The sequence below is a fragment of the Pleuronectes platessa genome, chromosome 13 (genome assembly GCF_947347685.1).
Source record: "Pleuronectes platessa chromosome 13, fPlePla1.1, whole genome shotgun sequence".
NCBI lineage: Eukaryota > Metazoa > Chordata > Actinopteri > Pleuronectiformes > Pleuronectidae > Pleuronectes > Pleuronectes platessa.
This window is the reverse complement of record NC_070638.1, coordinates 25486929-25510095: the sequence shown is the minus strand read 5'-3', so window position 1 is coordinate 25510095 and position 23167 is coordinate 25486929. Positions and strand designations below refer to the sequence as shown.

Sequence of the window (23167 nt, the reverse complement as noted above, 5' to 3'; positions counted from 1 at the left end):
TCATCCCACGTACAAAGATGAGTAACTGGGCTGTGTCGCGGACATCACAGCTCTCATCCAGATCCAAGGAGAAAAAGTCAAATCGACCACTTTCTTTAGCAGCTGAAGCTCGAGATTTCCCGCGATGTCCTCGATCCTTCTCGTTACGTTTCGTCCGTAAAAGTCTCTCCGTGCTTTGTCTCGTAATGGCGGTTCAAATTGTAACCCTTAAAAACAGCGATCTTTTCTCCACAAACTAAGCACACGGCTTTCCCTTTGACTTCGGTAAATAAATACTTAGCAGTCCATGTCTCGTTAAAAAATCGATATATCTTGTATTAACGTGGGCTGACATTTTTGCGGACTTTAACAGCTAAAGGCCAATGTATGCTTCTCCGTTTTGACGGACACGGACAGATAGGACCGCCTTCTCCAACGTACAACGCCCTCTCCGGGCCTCTCCGCGGCTCCTCGGAGAGCTTTTCATGCAGCTCTGATTTTTCTAACTACACGTCGAAATGGCGGACAGCCCACGGATAGCCCTTGGCTGTGATTGGTCAGCTAATGCCAGCATTTCGGGACATCATTATTTCCGGACCTCTAACTTCCTGTTTCATTCCCTAAATCACAATAAACCTAAATCACAACTACGACTCTATGATTAATGTGACAAGTGTGTTAAGCCAGCGGCGTTGTCCGGCTGACGGTGGCTGGTTAGAGCACTTACAGCATGTGTGTACGGTCACATACGGTTATAACGAACTTTGATAACGGGGATAGCGGGCTAGCCACCATGCTAACTGCAGTGGGAACAGCGCAAAAACCCGCTGACTTTAATCCCACGGCTCTCATGACACTGTTTCTTAAACACCGTCAGGTTACAAGCAAACACTTGGTAGTAGTTAGTATCGGGTGTCCCTGCTGACTGTGTGTGGAAGCTAGCTGCCTCCGTGTAGCTTCAAGCTGTTGCAGCTGTTGAATTAGCAACGCAGTTTGGAAACAAGACCAGGGAACCGCTGCGTTAAGATACGATAACATAAGCATTTTGACCTGCTGGGTGTCACTTTATTTCAGCAAAACTGTCGCATCATCAACAGCCTTTTTCTGTTGTCATTGTTCACTGTGTGTGAGGAGCCGGGGGGACGTAAATAAACCAGCGTGGCCTTATTCTATATACCTCATGAGGTAGGCTTCTCTAAGCTCGACTTCCGTTGCGCCATCTACTGTTCTGGCGGTGAATTGTTTTCGGAACAAAAAAGCTCGTAGAACTATAAATCAAAAAGGGTCCGTCCGCTCCGTCCATCCGTCCTTCCGCAACGGACTCGGAGAAGCATACAGAGGCCTTAACTCACATCTCTTTTTAACTCCGTTCGCCAACACATCATCTGCTCGCGGGCATTCAGGATGTACGTCAGGTAAATGTAAAAAAAAAAGGCACCTTCAAAATAAAAGAAATGTTGCCGTATTCTTTGTATGATGTTCACTTATTTACGTGTGATTCCTAATATTCCGTTGACCTCACGCGGGCCGGTCAAAGATAGCCAAAGGGCCGGATGTGGCCCGGGGGCCGTACAATGCCCAGGTCTGCCTTTGACCAATGAAAACTTGAGGTACCACCTTCAAGAGGTCAAATACATGTTTTGTGAGGCCACATTTACTTTTCCCTCTGATCACCAAAATCGAATCAGTTAATCTGTGAGTTTACGTGAACATATGTGATGAATTTGAAAGAATTCCCTCTAGATGTTCCTGTGGTATCACATTCACAAGATAAAAGTGACCTTGACAAAATTCTTATCAGGTTATCCATGTGTCCAAGTGAAAGTATTCCACATATTTAACTAGGACAGTATCTAAGTGTGTAAATGCATGCATGCGTGTATGTGTGTACCTGAAGTCCTCTGAGCCAGCAGAGCAAATGTACTGGTCTAGGTAGTTCCATTTGTATTCCTCCAGTCTCTCGTGGCCAAACTCCACCCAGCAGGAGACAAACTGAGCATCAGAGTGTGGAGGACACAGGCTGTAACTGTACTGGATCTGAGCTGACTCGTATGGGTACCTAAAACAGACACATGGACGTACATAAGTATGCATGCATGCAGACACATGCAGACCCGGTCAAACACATTACGAAATTCTCTTGGACACTCAGATCTCATTGACACATTATCCACAGGTTGCACATTGCATAAATGCAGATTTGTGTTTGTGAATGTGTGTAAGACAATATCAGGTACCCTCACTTTGGCAGGTAGCGAGTAACAGTGATTATTTTGTCTTTGAGACAGACTTTATGAAAGGTCCGGCCCATACTGAGCCAGTACACTGTCTCCTCCTCCTCCGCCCGACGCAGAGACACCAGCCCTGAAAAAAAAAGAAGAACTTGTAGTTTCTCTTCCACTTATCATGAATATCCATGCAATCTGAATAGTTGGGCTTGTTGCTAAAGTTAGAAAAGTATTTTTCAGGAGTTGTACAATTATACATATGCAACTGAATTTTCTTGTGTTACTAGAAGATGTTTCATCCTCTAATCCAGGGGTGTCCAAACTTTTTATCCCGAGGGCCATATATAGAAAAAAATACGAAGGTCTGGGCCACTCACGCCACCACGCCCCCCTGCCTTGACAGTGGGGGGGGGGGGGGGAGCTGCAATACAGTGGGCCATAGTCCATCACATTACATTACATTTCATTTAGCTGACGCTTTTATCCAATAAGTGCATTTAAGGTTACAAACCCAGAACAACGAGAATCAATAAAGTACAATTTCTTCAAAACTAGAGCAAAACTACAAAGTGCTATAATTAAGTGCTACTAAATTTTTGGTTTCCCCCAACAATTAATAAAAAAAAAAATTTACATTTAAATTTTTTTTTTAGGCGGGCCAATTGAAAATTGATGGCGGGCCGCAGATGACCCGCGGGCCGTAGTTTGGACACCCCTGCTCTAATCCAAGAGGCCCCTTCAGTTCCAACTGACTTTTGGGAGCTTTCATCCCCAGGTATTTAACCCCCGTGGGTCTGTATCTATCCTGACGTTAAGTTACACATTTCTTAGCTTTTTTTGCTAAATAATTGTAAATTTCACTTGTTTGCATTTGAGGTAGTTATATAAATAATGAGAGGTCTAGAGGGGAATCATGTCTTATGAAATGTGAAAAAAACTTAATATGAAAAGGAAAAAAAAAAAGGCCTTGACTACTGACTGCTTTATTGTCAGCGAAGAAAGTTGGGAATGCAGATTTATTCTTAATATATCATGTGTTTTTTTAAAGTAAAATCTATCGAGTAACTCCAGCTGTCAAATTAAAGTTGCGAAATATTAGTACAAGATAGCATACAATCTAAATGTTCATGTAAAGGACAAGTACATCACAATAATACTGTACTTGAGTCAATAAACAAGGAAATAAATAATAAATAATGACACAACCTGAGGCAGAAGCAGACAAAGAAACTGAATTCCAAAGGCATAAAAAAAAAACCATTCTTCTAATAACTAGACCTCATTTAAAATTTCCTCGGGATTTGATATCAAACAAAGACAATAAATGAAAAAGGTACTTATTGTATAGGTGATGGTATTTAAACATTATCAAGCAATGGACACAGCGTATAATGGCGGGGATTTAAATAAATATGTAGTATAGTATGTACAGAAACTTTACCTCTAGAGTAAAGAGGGCTGCTGCCAAGAGGCGTGGCTACAGCAGGCTGGGGCTTTCTGTTATTGGGCTGGACAATGATCTGGTAGCCCTGCATCAACCTCTGACAGATAAACTCCTCAAATACCTGAGACGCACTCATCACTGGCGATTCATCCTCCCGCCTGGGGGAGAGACAGAAAAAAGAAAAGACAGGGGATTTGTTCGATTTTCGTCAAGAGAGACTCATATTTGCATGATGTGATATTTGGATTAGCAGCAATTAGGTTTCTGTAACACATGTTATTTTTCCAGTGTCTAGAAAATGCATTATAATATTAGCAACAGCCTTTTACTGATCCTCAATTCACGTGTCATCTTGTGTGACTTAATAATTTGTTTGTACCCAAATAATGCAGAAAATGCAACACTAGTTATTTCAGTTGTGGGTAGGACCTGTGATGTTAACATTCAAGCTGCATATGGACCCACAAATGTTAATCTGTATGTTGCCTAGGACGAAAGACCCAGGGCCAAAGAAAGCTCTCTCTCAAACACTAAAGGCCGGCGCATGCTTCTGCAACTGCGCCTGCGGCTTTTCACGCAGCTGTGTCGTAGGACTCGTTTTAATTTATGCTTCCCCAAGGGTTGCACAGTAACGTGTTTTGTCTAAGAAGACCTTAGAGACGCATTCTTTCTTCTTCGTCGACTGTTTATTAAATCGCCACGGCGGCTCCCCATAGACTTTTTCTGGCCGACAAATCCGCCAGTCAGTGACCGGTTATACAAGTGGTCATACTTTTGGATCTCTTCTACCAAACGCTCTTCTATTTGATCGACATTCGTTCTTCTAAATCTTCCGTGGTTTCTGCCGATATTATGGGGCATGAAACCGGAAATGCAATTCCGGAAAGGATGCAGTTAGCAGACCAATCACAGCCTTGCGGGCTAGTGAGGCTTGCGGAGCTTTGCCGTAAAGTTTAGAAAAATTTGGCGATGCACGAAAGCAGGGATACGTAAGCACGTAAGGGGCCCGGAAGGGCTCTTGCGCTTGCAGGCCCCTGAAAACGCAGAAGCATGCGCCGGCCTTTACTGCTGCTCCCAAGAAAAGAAACGTGAGGGCGCCTTGAATGGAAACACTTCCCTGGAGCAAATGCATTTCTAAAAGATATTGAATGTGCTAGCCAATTGTACAAACTCTTTTACTGAGATGATATGTTGATGTCTACCTCTCTAGGTCACTGTGCGGCAGAAGGTCGTAGCAGCCCTCGGTGTAGTCGTTCTGTAGTGCCTGGCGGTCGGGGAAGTAATCGGTGGTGAGGGGCAGGCAGGCCGGTGTTGTCAGAGACTTCCAGTCTACCCCCACTGTACAGCAGAAGCTGGGCACTGTCGGGGGTGCAGACAGCAGCAGGCCTTCAGGAGCACCCACGCCATGCATATGCACAAACAAAAAATCCCCACAACGAAGACAAAAACATGTACCCAGAGTGGAGCAGTACATGTGTGTGGGGGGAGGGGGTGGGGCAGGGAGCACAGTATAGTGATGAGAAGAAAGGAATAGAAAGGAGGAAGACATGAGGATGGAAAGGAGTGAAAATAAGGATACAAACATGACATAAAAAATAAAGTAAAAGAGAGGGGAAGAAAAAACAAGTATAGGGTTATTTTTACTGGCCTCATCTCCCTTACTGATGATTCCTGAGGAGCCTGTAGTTGTAGAGCAGTGATCAAACATGCAGATTGTGGCATTGTGACAGTCAGTCTGTGATCACTTAGAAGCAGTGAAAAATGTGTCCTGAGCTCAAGAGAAGTGTGAACCTAATGTGACTAGAGTGACTTTAAGCAGAGGTATTACATGCAAACATTCAGATCACGAGCAAACTCTCAATTCAACATACTGTGAGAAAGAGATGGATTTGTTTTACAGAAGCACCGAGCTACAGTCAAATAAAGCAAAATATCCACTACACACCACCATGCAGGAGAGAGATTTACACACAAGGCTTCTTGAATGCAGACAGGTCATGGTGTATGTCAGTTAATTAGGGGGATTGAAGACCAGGTAAAATTTAATCTGATTAATCAAGTTACAGATCAACAGTAAGAGGCCCGTAAAAAGGAGAGAACATTTTCCAGTAGACAAAGAGAGGATACTGAGGGAGAAGAGGAGGGTAACCCCAAATCACACGACCTGTTAGAGCTGGTTATACCTGCAACCCCTGGAGACAGACACCCACTGGAGAAACCTGCCTGCTGAAGCTGAATAAGCCCTCACAGGTAAAAGACACCTTTGAAGGTTTATTTCCATCATACATTTGGTGATAAAGAATATCAGCCCGATCCTGATATAGAACTACATGACAATGTTTGCCACTTATCAATTCACATGTCTTTGTTTTTGTGAAGGCCACATGGACTCACTTGGATCGGCACTGAGGAGGGAAAAGTCTTCAAAGTAGGAGCCATGGTTAGATAAAGTTCCTGTACATGGATCAGAATTAAAGCAAGAGCCGTGATGTTACAATTTTTATGACAATGATTATTTCCATCGTTTATCCATTATCATTGATTCACTGTAAAAAAAAGAAAAAAAGAACAACCACTGATCCCAATTCCGAAGTATATGTGTTAAATGTTTGAAGCGGAAACAAGATACTAGACGAGATATATCACCACTGTTATTGCTCCCTGGGCTTCCAGTGATCTCATCCATCCCTCCACCAATGTAAAGGCCCTCTCCTGCTTGTCTAGATGTTGTTTGCCTAAAATTAAGATACAAATAGAAAGCATTCACATTACTATGTGTTGCTGCTAACAATGTTTAGAACGGAAACATTATTCCGTGTGGTAGGTGTGTGTCACCTTCCAGTGGCCTCGTGATATGCCAGCTCCAGCAGCTCGGCGGAGGTGTGGGCAGGATCTCTCTGCTGGCTGCCCTGCAGCTCAGCCATGTTTTGTCTGGTCTGGTGATGGATCTGGATGGCCTCTCCAGAAGGACCTGAAGAGAAAAAGTGGCAGGAATAGTTTGTTAAAATGCACAAAGTGTAAAAGGTCCAAACTTGCCATTAAATTAAAATTGGCCGACTTCATGAGACTTTTTGTTCATGTGATCATGGTACACATGTAACCCATTTAAATTACTTCAGAATACAGACATTTTCGAATTTTCTCTGCAGTTTCATGAGTTTTCAAAAATGTTTATGCCCTCAAAAAGGCAGTTCAATTGCCTGAAAAATTTAAAAAATCATTTCAATTTCAATAGGGCCTTCGCACTGTCAGTGCTCGGGCCCTAAATATCCTAATAAAGTCTATGCTAATAAAGGTGAATCAATAACATTTGAAATAGAAAAGCTTGGATGCTCTGCATTTTTACATATGAATCAAAAGCACACAGGATGGTAGCAGTGGTCTGTAGAAAACCCTGCCAGGATGCTTTGTTCTTAGGGGCTGTTAATTTCAGTCAAATCTCTACTATACGCTTGTTGAGTTAATTGCATTGTGTATCTTCAAAGAAGGGGGATGTGATATGAAATGATGTGAAAATATGGGATTATCCTGCAAAAAAAGATTGCTATCATTCTAACGCTAGTATGCTAATGCTAGCACACTAGTGATCTTTTTTTTAAGGTTGTCATTTAAATGATATTAAACTTACCAATATATAAATACTAATATAAAAATCATTGTCGTAATTTTCAAATCAGTATAAATGGAGAAATGACTACATTTGTTGGACTCTCTCCCAGCTTGCCTGTGATTCGCAAGGCTTTTTGGGTTAGAAAAACCTCTGTTTCAAGGACTATACAGCCCTATCACTTGGCCCTACCCCCGTCCCAACAGTTATTGCGGCGGCCTACCCCCTTCAAGTGAACGCGCAAAATGGAAGGGAAGGGCTAGGGCCAAGGGGTGAAATGGTGTTGGGCCTAAATCATTGAATTAGCCACAAACTACAAACTCCCCCTGTAAATGTTTGAGGAAAGGTGGTATGATGATAAGTAACAGAAGATGGTTGTGAAGCAGAAGTCATACAAGTAGTCGAACTTAAAAATCGACTAAAATAAGATTGCGCCCATAAATTTTCTGGACTCTACGTCACCTCACCGACAGGGAATGTGTGCATCCAGCGCCGGCGGTTAGAGGTGAGCCTCATGGGCATCCTGGATGGTGTGAAGGGGTTTATCAGAGCCCTTTGTGGGGTGTAACCTCCTGGACGGATGTGCAGCGTCGACTCCGCACTTCCCACTGTGAACCTGCCCGGGGCACTGGAGTCTCGCTGAGAGTCCATCATCTTCTCCAACAACTCTGAACAACCGAATGACAACACAGCACAACACAACTGGGATTAAGGGAAGCAAATATGGAGCACACTATAACAAATGATAATCAGTAATAAGTAGGGATGCACCGATTTATCGGCCGAACATCGGTAGCGGCCGATATTCGCCTCGTTTACTGATATCGGCTTATCGGTAATAAACTTGACTTTCACCGATATCATTGGCCGATGTTCATATTTGTTGTGAAACCGCTGGGCACATGCCGCGGCTGGGGGAGCAGTCGCTCCGTCGCCCTCCTCTCCGCGCCGCCGGAGGCTCAGTGTGCGGCACCGGGAGGTCCTCATCCGGTGGCACCTCACGGCGTCACTGGTGCGGGGGCTTTCTTTCTCTTGGACCGCGGGGCGGTGTCCATCGCCGGCGCGGAAGGCGGGCCGTTGGAGGGGACCGGGTACGCGGTCAGCGGCGTGTCGGGCCCTTCTCGCGGATCACCTCAGCTACGGCGACCGCTGGGGGAACCCTCTGTTCGCGGGGGGGGGGGCACCCTGCGGTGCGTCTCGGCTGGCGCCTAGCACCTGACTGAGAACTGGTGCGGACCAGGGGAATCCGACTGTTTAATTAAAACAAGCATCACGAAGGGCCACGGTGGGTGTTGATGCAATGTGATTTCTGCCCGACACTAAAAACAGGTACAACTGAGGAGGGCTTGTTAAGTTATCTTGACTCATGCAGTATAACTTGGGTAAAAAGTATGAGCGTAGCGTCTGTTTAAGTACTTTATTCTCATGTGCATCGGCTCTATTCATCCGTCTCATGCACAGGTAACAAGGGAATTGACAACATACGTCACAGAAGCCGTAACACATCTAATAAACGGGCAATACTGCTACCGTAATTCAATGAGAAGAGCGTTCTCTATAATGATACTTTAACAGGGCTGTTTTAGACAGGGTAAAAAGGTGCTGTTTTAAATTATCCTTGTGGTATTTTGACCAAAATATGTTACAGACATTTCATTAAGATCCCGAGGAACCATTTCAACTTGCGGTAAAATGGGCAAAATATGTCTCTGTTAAATAAAGTTTAGTTAAATCAAAGACTGTTTCACAAATCTGATTCAATTTGTGCTCATTAAAAGATAAGAGTGATGAAGGGCTGAAATTTTTTTAAATAGTGCTTTTTAAATAATGATTTAATTATTTTTCTGGCACAAAAAGGTGAATGAATAATAACAAAAAGAAAATAAACAAATATCGGTATCGGCTATCGGACAGATTGTTATTTTAAATATCGGTATCGGTATCGGCCAAGAATTTCCATATCGGTGCATCCCTAGTAATAAGGCTTTAGGGTTAGAATAAACCCTGGAATTGTTACCCCTGGTGCTTGTGTATCCAAGAGAACTGCTGACTTCATATTGTGCTGGAGGCATGCGAGGTATCAGCAGCATTGTGGACACTGGGCCTAGACTATCATCAGAGGCCAGGCTACGCTTTTCCTCAGGACCCCCAGAGCGTATGGGAGGGGACGCCCCTATGCCTGCACTGACGTCCACAGAGCCCCAGCTCTTCCTCCCACTCATCTCTTTGTCTCGACCCATCCTGAAAGACACATTGTCACTGCTATTAGATAGGACTCAAAGCTCAATCGAAAATCTTACCCTCTCCACTTTGTCAACTCAGGGAAATTTAGACACCTGAAGTTGGTGCTTCTCTGAATTCTCGAAGGAGCAGGAAGTCTGAACACCTGAGCGTCATAGGCATCATAATCCACCTGTATAGGCAGGCTGTTATCAGAGTCCTTTGGAGCACAGAGTGCTAAAAGAACAAGGTTAGGCAGAAGATGAAATAAATATCAAATCCATGCATCAAGAAATTCAAAGGATATTAGAGAGATAAACAATCACAACTCACTGTGGTCTTTGCTGCTCTTGAATTTTTCAGCATGAATCTAGAAATTTGTATAATTTGAATGAGACTAGAACATGCAGAAAACCTTTTCTGAAATTGTAACCTTAACGTGAAGGTACCTTGTGACCAGCCAGTTTGATTCGAGGGGTGAAGGAGCTACAAGAGTTCAGACTTTTGGAGGTGTAGAAGCTGGGGGGAGGTAAAAATAAAAACAAAAGATAAGTTGATGTGACCTTTGCATAACATGGTAATTGGTGTGTATTTTCATGTCTTGCCTGTGGTTGATCCAGTGGGGCAGATTATAGTCATCTCCCACACAAGAGTCTCCAGAGGTCAACCTATTGTGCAGCTAAAGAGAAAATGACAGTGTACAGTGACAAACGGGTACAGTATTAGTCCTAATTTAAACACTAAGACTATCGATATGTTACCTTGAACAATGGTACTGCGTGCAAAGGCTGTTCCCCCATACACACCAAGTCTACCCCAATACCTAAAGAGGGAAAATCTGTGTCAACTGCAGAATTTAAACACATACGATGGTCCGTTAGTGCCCTTTGCCTATGTGTTGGAAGAGTGTTTGAATCATCAAACTCACCGTTGTCAATCATTCTCTGTTTGGTGAGAATCATCAGTAGACGGTCCACTTCAAACACTCCTACCCCAGGTGTAATAACAACTGACATTTGTCCGGTGCGGTCAAAGTTTCGGTTGATGTAGTGCTTGTCAAATACTGTTGGATATACGAAGACACTAAGCTTGTGAACCAGTTTGGTCAAAGATGAAACAATAGTCTTACAGATAGTGACATACAACAAGTTACATCTAAATATGTTAATTGTTCTGTTTTTTTATGCTCCATATATTTGCTAAATGATTACAACTCATTTTTTTGTGAGAAATATGATGTCAACAAATCTTTACTTAACCAGGTTCCTGAAAACACTTAAAGTTCTACTTTGGCATTAGAGGACGTACCGTTGAAGGACAAGTTAATGGCCTCCAGGTAGTTTCCCTGAGCAGCAGTTGAGTTATAACCCACAGGAAAACCATCTGGCATAGGGGGGGTAAAAAAAACACAAGGTTTCAGGTGAAACAGGCACCATTATTCAGCCACATGCTTGACTCACTCCCTACCTGCTTCTTTCAGTCGCACCAGGACAGAATACTGGATGAAAAGCTTCTTAATAGTGACCAGTAAAGATGTCCACTCATCCCGCCTCTCATTCTGAGCCACAACCCTGACCACAAAACAGTTATGGGTTATCATAAGATACATTGTCGATCTGTAATTATGTTGAGCTCTAATCAATGGCTGGTAATACTGTGGCAGTATGCTTACCTATAGAAGTCTTCATAAAAGCGTCCCTCATGATCCTGCCTGATCGAGCATCTCAAGATCTCTGGAAATTCATCTGAGGAACATGATATCTCAAATGAATTAACATCCCCACATCATCTGTGCCAAGCGTCATTGTGGTGATAAAGAAAGAAAGAAGACTCACCTATACTTTTAGCATTGTAGAGTGTACGTGAGAAAAGAACGACTGTCACCTCATGACTACAGTTCTTCTCCTATACCAAAAAAAAAACATAGCTTTGTTATGAATAATTATTCGAGCAATTATGGTTAAAAAAAATGTTAACGGTTCAGTGTGTAGTATCTAGTGTTTCTAGTTGCATGTTGCAGTTCAATAACCCTCACCCTCCCCTTCCAAAAATGAAAGAGAACCTGTTGTCGCCTTCAGTGGTCGTAAACCAGTGGTGTCAAACTCAATCACAGAGAGAGACTAAATTAAAAACTGGGACAATGTCAAGGGCCAAACAGGGTCCACACTTATTAAACAGGCTAGACCGGACATTTGATAAAGTGCAAAAAGAAAACTACATTCTTCTTTTATGTACATGTGCCAGAGCCAAATGTTTGGCATCTTCTCTTGGCTGCCGGTTCATTAATGTTTGGGGTTAGGCTCTCTGCTGTGGAAACCCTACTTGATTGAAGGTCAGCATCAGTGAGATGAGTCCTGTGTGGGTTTTTGGTTATTTCCATCACAGAGAAAAGCTGCTCACACAGTTATGCAGTGTTGTGCCAGCTTACTCTTAAAATGAACTAGTTAACATTCATAGTTCATTAAAAAAAAAATTGAACTAGGTATACGGTTTAAAAATGAATGAATGATTAGGATGACAAACTTACGGTCTTGTGTTTAGTTATTAATCATTGGTGTCGGATAATGTCTGCGTGTCATTTCCCTCATTTTAACACTGAATCCTGACTGTGCTTCACGTCTCGTGTTGTACTGAGCACAAAATGTTGACGAGTCATTTTTCAGGATATTTAAATTCAGCCTCATAAACTCTGGAGCGAATCAAACAAACACTAAGTTACTTCATGTACTGATTAGGTCCTAATAATTACTGAAGGTTGAGAGAGCAGGTCAGAGTGGAGGAGGACACAAACCAACTGCAGCTTCTGCTCTGATCACTGAGCAGCTGTGACCAGAGAAACTCTGTGTTTTCCCTGTTTCTACTGTTCTTCAACAAAGTCACTTACCAGCTGCTTCACGTGAACGAGCTCTGATCTCACTGCGTGTGTATCTCTGATCAAGTGAGGGGGGGCTGTGTTGCGGAGCCCTGGGGCCTGTTTGTGTGCGCTATCTGGGAGCACACACACACAAACACAGACACATTTGCCCGCTCCTGGCATTTCAGTGATGACCTGATACGATGATGACGTGAACTTTACTCTCGTTCACGTTTATCATATGAAAACTGATTCATTCATTTTATCGTTCACGATGCGGGCCAGTTAAGATAGACATATGGTATTGTACCATGGTCCGGGAGTGCCTTGAGTTTGACATTTCTGTCATAAACACTCAAAAGGTGTATAAGAAAACATGGCAGTCTCCGTAAAAAAGACCTGCTACCGATTTTAATACAAAGTGTGTAAATATAAAGGACCATTTCTTAGGTAAAGAAAACAAAAATTCGTACTATTTATATGATTAAACACTAGTGAAAACATCACTAGGATTATCTTATATTAAATTTCTGCCAATAGATCCTTCTCACCTAAATCTTACAAACTGAACCTTTAAGAGTTACAAAGACAAATGAAAGGAGATCACAAACCTTCCACTTGGCAAAAAGGTCAGACAGGAAACCATTTACAGCCTTTTCAAAGTAGAGATCACCTGAGAAAGACATTCAAATAAGAGCCTCTTCTTCAGAGCAACATGTGAACCTGTTCCTTGATGAAAACAAATATATTCAGACAATGTCGGCTCAGAAAGTGTGAAAGACCAATCAGAGAAATTTAACTAACCATAGATGTCAAAGTCCCACATCTCACAGCTCATTTGGATGAAGATGTACACCATTGCAGATGTGGATCTGAACACCACCTGTGTCATAGGATCACATGAGAATTAGGAGAAATAAATGAATGCAGCAGAAATAAAAGGTTTTTAAACATATAAAGCCTGCTTGTTTGATAACATCACATCCATTTTCAAAAGACTAAGTCTACCTTTTATTATTAGTAAACAGTTGTGCTAATTTAAGTAATTTCTCTTCCAACGTTTGACTGATTCCAGCTCGTTGAACATGAGAATTTTATATCTGTTTTTATTTAGCATCATGTTTAAATCTTTTGCCGACCTTAGTCTTGAAATATTTGTGTTTTAGTATTAAGTTATAATTGTTTAATTAATGGCAAAGACTGTACACACCCTCAAGTGCACTGCAAAAGTGAGTGTAAAAAGTGTAAAAATGTCCAGTGTAATTTGTAAAACCATAGTTGTTACACATTTATTACTGATTGGGAATAATTCCTCGTTGTGGAAGCCCAAATACTGTGTCAGTAAGTTCCAACTTATTGTTGTATGAAACGGGCCAAATTAATTACATTACATTACAGGTCATTTGGCTGAAGCTTTTGTCCAAAGCGACTTACAATTATTACACTCAATATTTATGAGGGGCCATTTAGGGGTTCAGTATCTTGCCAAGGACACTTCGGCATACATTTTGAATGCTCAGTATTAGTGATCAATTATGTATAATCAATAACATCAGCATCTGCTTTCCATTATTGAGACCCTTACCCTGGTGTCTTCACTGATGTAACCACAGGTCACTTTCTCTCCTTTTACCCAGAGTTCACTGGCCTGGGCTCTAAAGAATCAAAAACATGCATGTACATAAAAAAGGTTAACTGGAAGGTTAAGATGGAACACCTTAAGTGTCTTATCTGCATACATTTCCATTCTTTATGTTTTTATGTTTGTTTTAAGTTTTTTTTGTGAATGTCTGCCATTATTTGTTTGAAGGCGGAGAGAATGACAGGAAAAGATTGAGACAGAATTGGAAAGACATGCATCAGACCTGGACTGCTGTGGTAAGGCCTTAAGCTTGATAACAGTACACAATTAAGAACGTTACCTAACAGCAATGTTATCCACTTTTCTTCCTGAACCGTAACTGCCCCCTTTGTCTCAACTTTTACACTACATAAGTTGGGTGCTAATAATTTCGGGGGAAATGTTGTACACCCATATTTATCCCAAATTAAGACAATTGTGTTTAGTACCTGATTCCTGCAAACTCCACTTTCTGTGTCACATAAGCACATGTGGTGACCTGTCATAAAGATTGAAACAGTTATTTCCTAATGTGCTATCCTACATTAGCCAGGTATATAAACTTTCACATAGCCTACCAGGCTCTTCTTTAGTCTCCACATATCTCCTCTGCCAATGTACTGGTCCTTGAAAGTCAGCTCCACCAAGTCGAGTGTTACATCCTTCACAGACACAACTATTTGAGATCTCGATACAGTAAATTACATGTGGAGGAACTGCAGAGTTCTCAGAGTGAACCTACCTTTGGGTCGACAATGTTAACAATGACATCCTGGTATGCACGGAGTTTAAAGGCTTGTGCTACAGTCTGGTCCACACTGATTGTCTCTGAATAAAAACAAAATATCCATCATAGGTACTGAACAGGTAAGGCAATAATCAAGAACCTTTACATGTTACAGTAAGCACAATATCAAAACAATTATAGTAATTGTATGTTTATCTAATTACTGTATTTTGAAGCGGGGATGAAAAAAGGAGCAAAAAAACATTACTATTTAATGCGACGAAAACAGTAGCAAACAGACTACAGTTTTAAAATGAGCACAGGGTTGAATGCACACCTCTATTCACAACGAAACACTGTACATCAGTGTCACAAAGGCAGGATGAGCTGTACGGCTGTTGCATTGGACTGCTTTTTCTGCAAATCTATTGTTGCAGCAACCACCAGTTATCTGTGGGGACCCAGGGCTCCTTACAGTTTAACTTGAAATAGCCTAGAGTTAAATAAGTTACCTTTCTGTAAATCCTCTTTAAGGCTCTTCACTTGCAGCAGGAGAGGACTGGAAGATAAAATAAAAAAAAAGTACTCAGCGATGGAAGCATAAGTAGGCTGAAACATGCCTGTTGTGTGTATACACAATCCAAAACATTATGAAAGCTCACCTGTATTCATCTGTGGGGTGTGCAATCTCAAGTATATCCCCAAGACTGACTAGAGGGAAAACTTTTGGGTTGACAACCAACTCATCATCTTTTCAGGGAGAAAGAATATGAGAAGAATAAATACATTCCTCATGGAAATCTTTCACAAAGAAAACAATTATTTAGTAGAATAAAAAATTACCACTTACCACTTCCAGCAAAACCTTTCTTGTGCAGCACAAGCTTATATGACTTGTTGGTCTTCATGATAACGCTCCTGAGGAACACAAACATGTCTGACTTTTCAAACTAACACGAGCCATGGTATGTGCTGTATATACCTACTAATAATTTGATTTAGTTTTACTCTTACAGTGGAGTGGGTAACGTTAATAAAGGCGCTTCGTCATCGGAAAGCATTGCTATGTCTCAACTAAAGTTGCTGACACCAAAATATCCATGATCGAATAAATCAGAACAGGGATGAGCTAGCTGACAGACTGTAGCTCAAATAAATATATCTATTTAATGACGAAGACAGACTGGGCAGAGCCAGTGAACAAGTAAACCACTCAACTATACATGAACCGTCTCTAATCAACAGCTCGACCTGCTACTGGATGTTGACGTTTGCGAGCCTAGCATCTGGCTTATTTGAGACAACTTGTAGCCCGGGAACCAAATCAACCACAAATAGCGACAAATAGCAACAACAATAAATGCTTGCATTGAAAATACAACAATATAGCTAAAATAAATTTGAACTACCTTGTATAGTATGGGAATACCCGGCGGCGTATTGGCTAACATTAGCCAAGTGTTATTACTTCCTCCCTAACATGGAAGGGTGACGTGATTGGTTCGCGTCTGTTCAAAGATAGATTGGCGAAACAAGAGGACTCACTACTCTCATTTCCACCCTTGCGTCTTTTTGAAGATTAAATTGCATGTTCTGTATAACCCAGCATACACATAAATTCCCGTATATTACATTTATATATGTAAACATACGTCAACATATTAAACGCATTTTACTTGTTTACAATATCTAAATAAATGCTATTATAATGTTATTCTTGAGTTGAAATTAGTTATTATTTGTGTGAAATTCATCCTGGTGTAGATATCTGGACCAATGCATCACGTAAAGCCAAACCAGAGTCCTTATATTTTTGTATATTCATTCCTAATAATGCATAATATTATTAATAAAGAAGAGTTCAGTCAGTTTATAAACTGCTTTATTAAATAATGGTGGGCTTTGACAAAATACTGGTCTTAAAAATGCACTGTTGCAGTTTTTGTTCCACTTTATCAAGATGTGTTAGTAGCAGACTATTTCACACTTTTATTACTTGAAAGGAAACATAAACATTTGGTATATGTAAATATTATTTATAACAATGGCATGAGAAGCTTCTCAACATCTTAACATTTTTGTTCCGATGAAAGTATTTTGGACTTTTATGCTATGAAAATAATCATATCCATAATATGTAGTATAAACAAAAATAATACATTATCGCCGGCTTCAGTCCAATTACAACTGACTTCTAAGAATACACACTGATCTCCGCAAACATCAGAGTACATAGATGTTTTGTTCTGTTTTGAAAACAGAACTAAGGGACATTTCAGTCCAGTCAATGGTTGGTCATTTTGACTACTGCAGCTGAAAATCAGACCACAGCTCCTCTGATCTCTTTAACAGTTTTCAGTCCCTCTTTTCATCAGCAGCAGACTATTTTAGGGTCTTGGGATGTGGCTTTGTCCAGATTGGCATAATCTGACTCTGTCAAATCACAAAACAAATTAAATTGATACACCCTGAAGACAGCCATTATAATTTTCATCTCTTCTTGTTGGGAGTTAAGAGTCATTACTTACTGATACTGTCTCCTCGTCCGGTGCTAGCAGGGATCCCAGTTTCCATGTCCTTCAATATGCACTTCTTAAGAGACAAAGCTGCCCCCCTGAAGAAAGAACCCTGTACGTTCTTAGTCCAGGCAAAGTAACTCATTTTGGAGCCAAAAATCTAATTAATTGTAAAATAATTTTTTTCAGCATAGATCATTTCTATGAGGTGTCCAGAACAACATACTAAAAGTCCTAAGAAATCCTAGTTGAGGAAATATGTTTAATTATCATCAATGTGTGCCAATAAGGTCAGGCAACAATACACCCCTATGGGGCTATTTTTTTCCTTTACTCCTATCAAAATGAAACTTTACACAATGAAATGACCCATGAAAATTAAAAATGTTTGTATTACAAGTTTCTTTGAAAATGAATTTTAATATGCAAATGAGCTACACACTAATCGAATATGCCAAGAATACACCCAAATAGGCTTTATATAGATATATATATATATACCAATATACAGTGCCTTGCATAAGTATTCACCCCCTTTGGACTTTTCTACATTTTGTCATGGTATAACCACAGATTAAAATTTATTTCATCGTGAGTTTATGTAATGGACCAACACAAAATAGTGCATCATTTGGAAGTGGGGGGAAATATTACATGGATTTCACAATTATTTACAAATAAAAATCTGAAAAGTGTTGAGTGCATATGTATTCACCCCCTTTACTGTGAAACCCCTAACAAAGATCTGGTGCGACCAATTGCATTCACAAGTCACATTTGCAAGTCACATAATTAGTAAATAGGGTCCACCTGTCTGCAATTTAATCTCAGTATAAATACACCTGTTCTGTGACGGACTCAGTGTTTGTTGGAGATCATTACTGAACAAACAGCATCATGAAGACCAAGGAGCTCACCAAACAGGTCAGGGATAAAGTTGTGGAGAAATATGAAGCAGGGTTAGGTTAGAAAAAAATATCCAGAGCTTTGAACATCTCTCTGAGCACCATAAAATCCATCATAAGAAAATGGAAAGAATATGGCACAACCGCAAACCTACCAAGAGGAGGCCGTCCACCCAAACTGAAGAGTCGGACAAGGAGAAAATTTATCAGAGAAGCAACCAGGAGGCCCATGGTTACTCTGGAGGAGTTGCAGAGATCCACAGCTGAGGTGGGAGAATCTGTCCACAGGACAACTATTAGTCGTCTACTCCACAAATCTGGCCTTTATGGAAGAGTGGCAAGAAGAAAGCCATTGTTGAAAGGGATCCATAAAAAATCCCGTTTGGAGTTTGCCAGAAGCCATGTGGGAGACACAGCAAACATGTGGAAGAAGGTGCTCTGGTCAGATGAGACCAAAATTGAACTTTTTGGCCTCAATGCAAAACGCTATGTGTGGCGAAAACCCAACACTGCCCATCACCCTGAGCACACCATCCCAACAGTGAAACATGGTGGTGGTAGCATCATGCTGTGGGGATGCTTCTCTTCAGCAGGTACAGGGAAACTGGTCAGAATAGAGGGAAAGATGGATGGAGCCAAATACAGGGAAATCCTTGAAGAAAATCTGATGCAGTCTGCAAAAGACTTGAGACTGGGGCGGAGGTTCATCTTCCAGCAGGACAATGACCCTAAACATACAGCCAGAGCTACAAAGGAATGGTTTGGATTAAAGAATGTTAATGTCTTAAAATAGCTCAGTCAAAGCCTAGACCTCAATCCAATAGAGAATCTATGGCAAGACTTGAAGATTGCGGTTCACAGACGGTCTCCATCCAATCTGACTGAGCTTCATCTTTTTTGCCAAGAAGAATGGACAAACCTTTCCATCTCTAGATGTGCAAAGCTGGTAGAGACATACCCTAAAGACTTGCAGCTGTAATTGCAGCGAAAGGGGGTTCTACCAAGTATTGACACAGGGGGGTGAATACTTATGCACCCAACAGATGTCAACTTTTTTTGTTCTCATTATAGTTTGTGTCACAATAACATTTATTTTGCACCTCCAAAGTACTATGCATGTTTTGTTGATCAAACGGGAAAAAGTTTATTTAAGTCTATTTGAATTCCAGTTAGTAACAGTACATAATGGGAAAAAGTCCAAGGGGGGTGAATACTTATGCAAGGCACTGTATACTTGGTTTGATCTTTTCAGGTTTTGCAAAAATGTACTATATATATGTAAATATTAGTGCTGTCAGTTAAACGCGTTATTAACGGAGTTAACGCAAACCCATTTTGACGACGTCCATTTTTTTCTCGCGAGATTAACGCAGAGCTGCCAACTCTCAAGCTTTCGCCATGTGACACACGCTTTTGGTTGGTGGTTGACTAAGTAACAATAATTTTTAAAACATCGTATCAGGCCGTCAGGAAGTACTAGGAGCGGGCGAGTCTGTGTGTCTTTGTGTGCTCCCAGATAGCGCACCGGTCCCGGGGCTCCGCCCCCCGCCCCGCTCACTCGCTCAGAGAGACACAGCGAGATCAGAGCTCGTTCACGTGAATTTGCCGCTCAGTGACTGACTGCTTCTTATCTATGGAAACAGTGAAAACACTGAGTTTGTCTGGTCTCAGCTGCTCAGAGATCAGCGCCTCAGCTTCTTGATCAGAGCAGAAGCTGCAGTTGGTTTCTATCGGGTTTCAGTATCTGTGTTCGCCTCCAGTCTGACCTGCTCTCGCGTTTTGTTTTAATATTTCGCCAACAAAATATATATTTTTAACCTATTAGGCTGCAGCTACATGTTTTTATTTATTTCAAAATAGGATACTTCTTATTTCATACATTTTCCACAAATATTGGGAGGACTCAAATAGCCCTACAAAGTTCTGTGTTTAATTTGTTTCAAAGTAGGCCGACACTTGCCTGTGTATTCTGTTTGTTTGTTATTTTGTTGCTTGTCTGTTTGAGTAACTGGATGAAGGCAAAGAAGTAGTAGGCTTACCTTTTATTGGTAACCTAACTGTTATGGATCTTTGTTTCTGAAATAAGAGGCCTGACTGCTATGTTCACAGCAAACTTGAAGAAAAGAAAATATTAAGCCAAACTGCACTATAGGCTGAGTCCTGTTTATATATATATATATATATGTTTTGCCCATGGTTTCCACCACATTTAACATGGACTTTTATTATGATTTAAATGATATTATATGTTCTGTGATTCTCATATTGTGATCTCAGATATAGCTATGTCGGTCTTAACAGGCTAATTATGTATTTGGCACCTATTAGGCAGGTCATCCCCACATTGAGGTCTCCAACAACCACCACTTTTGACATTCTCTTTTGGTCCCACCTTTTAGGAATACAAGAGACGGATGATTTTGAAATACGATGTTTGAGGAAAAAGTAAGAATGATGCATCAAACCAAAACAGTAGACTCACAGCTGATGCCTGGCAGCTCTGTCTTTACAGGTTACTTTAGCCTTAATGTCCCAGTCTTTTTTCAGCTGCAGAGAGGCCTCAGGTGTGTAGCACTGAAAAGAACAGGATCATATTCACTGACATTTACTGATCACAAAGTCATTAAATGCATGTTATGAAAACTCTAAATAGCCCTGCTATGCAAGCAACTCAGTGATGCTGCATTAATAATATGCACAACAGTGCTTTGAGCAAAATGATAACATCAATTCAATTCAATGTTACTTGCATAGTGCCAAATCATCATATACATTGTCTCAAGGCACATTACATGGTAAGGTCGAGACCTTAAAAACTATAAAGAAACCCAACAGTTCCCACAATGAGCAAGTTTGGTGAGAAAAAAACTCCCTCATTAACTGGATGAAATCTCGAGAACCAGATTCAATGTGGGTAGCCATTTCATTTAAATCAAAGAATTGGTGAAACTTAAAGTTTGACCTGATGATGGCGCTTGATGAAAGCCATCTGTCTTGAGGAGACATGTTTGTACAAAATTTCTTGGCATTCAAACTCATGAATATCTGTATAGGATTGTGTCTAAATCCATCTGGTAGAGACTGAGATACTTACAGGATAAGTGAAAAGTTAAACAACAATCAGGGATTCTACAAAATCATCAGAAATCATCCTTTGTGCAACATGGGATCTGTAGTAAAATTATTGGTGATCAATACAATCGTGCGCATTTCCTTTAAGACCAAGAATGTGAACCTCAAGGTGGTGCCAGAAGAACAGTTGAGAAATCACCTCAGTCTGGAAGATTTATTTTCTATGGATCAAGAATGTCTGTTTAAGTGTCATGGCAATCATCCAATGGTTGTTGAGATATTTCAGTACCGACCGAATTTATTAACCAACTGAAAAAAATTAACAAAACCATATTTGTGCATCTCCACTATAGCTAAAACATGTATGTCTGGAACTTATCTTGTAATTTTCAGCGGCACAAACAAATGCAAATGATGTCAACAAGTGACTTAGCCGAAGTATGAAATGTTAGAGTGTAACTGGGTTAGGATAAATTGGGTTAACTCACACTTATGGTTCTCAAACTCAGGACAAAACTGTGGGTGCATTTTTATGTCACCCCCCCAAAAAAACGACAAATGCGTTAATTTGACCTGCTCATACTACACTCTATGCAAAATTAAGCATCAATTTCAAACTTTTATATGTCTTTATAAGTTACGATGGAAGAAAATATAATTTTGTTCAATTAAAAAACTTGATCTTATCAAACTATTAAATTAAGGAACAGCCAAACAAAAATATACACTTTTATTTTTTTATGACGATTGTTATAGGGTATATTGGCAGGGTTCTCAGGAGAAAAACAGTTCCTCTGAGAACCAACATTAGCAAACACCATAGATTACTACCATACTAAACTGCTTTAATTTATCTTATAATGAGGACAGAGAGCAGAATTACATGCAGACTTTGATTGGGTAATTGATTGTAACAGCAAGCACAGTAATTACCCTAAGTTCTGTGATCTTATTTAACAATCTTAGAAAATTAATTAGTGTAAGTGAGAAGTAAGATGATGATGAGATGATGATGAGAAGTCGCACTTTCCAAATACACTAACATCTTCCAGACTGGAGCTCAGACTGTTTTAACCTCTGCGATCATCCATTGATAGACAGGATGTGGAGGAAACCAGAGCAAAGATTCTACCTTTGGGAATTCCCAGATGGCCATGTCTCTCCTGATGGGTGGTGGGAAGGACATTATCCCATTTCTGTTCTCCTGCATGACGACCTTAGAGCGAATATGTAACAGTTAGCTGCACAAATTTTGTTGTCATACCAAGGCCTCCCAAAATGATTCTGTGCCATTATATATACATTTTTTATATGTAGTTCGTTACTGGTTCGTCCTTTTATAAACCTTTCACTTTATTGTCTGTTGAACGCTGGAACACAGCTCAGTCTTATATAGTTTTTAAAGACGCTGTTCCAGCCGAGTATCATGACGTTATCAAGTACAAGGCTATGGTACAAGGCCAAAAATGTAGATAACTTCCTCTAAAATAAAAGGTAAATAAAATCACCCTTTAGCAATATTGTTTATCTATTATATATTGTCCTCCTAACCCCCCACCAACGACCACCTCACCCTCCCTCGGACAAAAATGTGCATGATCTTACATATTCAGCGATGTGAATCTTAATATAATATGAAAATCCTGAACGGCAGTCCTGCTATTATTTATTTACACCGACAGTGGCAAAGATGAGGCCGATAACACAACCAACTCCAGCAGCTATTATTCTTATTTTTTTGCAGATATGTCTCTTCGACTCGCCGAGGTTCAAATCACTGACACAGTGGATCTCTTTACTCACCGCAGATGAAACTATGTACAATAAATCCAGGGTTCCTAGGGCCAGTCGCTTTTCCTAAACAAACAAAGCGGCATTTTAAAAGAATCGTTACGGTAAAAAAAAAGAGTGATTTAAAATAAATGAGCAGACGTTATATTAAGGCTGAGGGAAATATATATATATATATATTTATTCTGGTTAAAAAATAGCAA

General features: G+C 40.6%; 1 protein-coding gene across 9 annotated transcripts in view; it reads right to left on the bottom strand.

The window, feature by feature from the left end:
• Positions 1–16205, bottom strand: part of depdc5 (DEP domain containing 5, GATOR1 subcomplex subunit) — a 39312-nt gene extending 23107 nt beyond the window's left edge. For 3 of the 9 annotated variants that reach the window (XM_053437184.1, XM_053437189.1, XM_053437188.1), the window contains exons 1-29: positions 16090–16205; positions 15531–15598; positions 15343–15430; positions 15193–15239; positions 14696–14781; positions 14532–14615; positions 14403–14452; positions 13918–13987; positions 13137–13215; positions 12944–13005; positions 11314–11383; positions 11151–11223; positions 10946–11049; positions 10787–10861; positions 10407–10541; positions 10240–10301; positions 10084–10157; positions 9928–9997; positions 9812–9848; positions 9595–9715; positions 9276–9517; positions 7726–7926; positions 6487–6622; positions 6298–6386; positions 6046–6105; positions 4854–5037; positions 3649–3809; positions 2223–2343; positions 1871–2038 (exon numbers count right to left, since the gene is read on the bottom strand). In XM_053437184.1, the coding sequence (XP_053293159.1) occupies positions 1871–2038; positions 2223–2343; positions 3649–3809; positions 4854–5037; positions 6046–6105; positions 6298–6386; positions 6487–6622; positions 7726–7926; positions 9276–9517; positions 9595–9715; positions 9812–9848; positions 9928–9997; positions 10084–10157; positions 10240–10301; positions 10407–10541; positions 10787–10861; positions 10946–11049; positions 11151–11223; positions 11314–11383; positions 12944–13005; positions 13137–13215; positions 13918–13987; positions 14403–14452; positions 14532–14615; positions 14696–14781; positions 15193–15239; positions 15343–15430; positions 15531–15588 (2807 nt within the window). In that variant the 5' untranslated portion in view covers positions 15589–15598; positions 16090–16205. Of the gene's footprint in view, positions 1–1870; positions 2039–2222; positions 2344–3648; positions 3810–4853; positions 5038–6045; positions 6106–6297; positions 6387–6486; positions 6623–7720; positions 7927–9275; positions 9518–9594; positions 9716–9811; positions 9849–9927; positions 9998–10083; positions 10158–10239; positions 10302–10406; positions 10542–10786; positions 10862–10945; positions 11050–11150; positions 11224–11313; positions 11384–12943; positions 13006–13136; positions 13216–13917; positions 13988–14402; positions 14453–14531; positions 14616–14695; positions 14782–15192; positions 15240–15342; positions 15431–15530; positions 15599–16089 lie in introns of those variants that run through there. The other 6 variants (XM_053437185.1, XM_053437190.1, XM_053437191.1 and 3 more) reach the window with 5 other exon arrangements.
• Positions 16206–23167: the final 6962 nt, after the last annotated feature.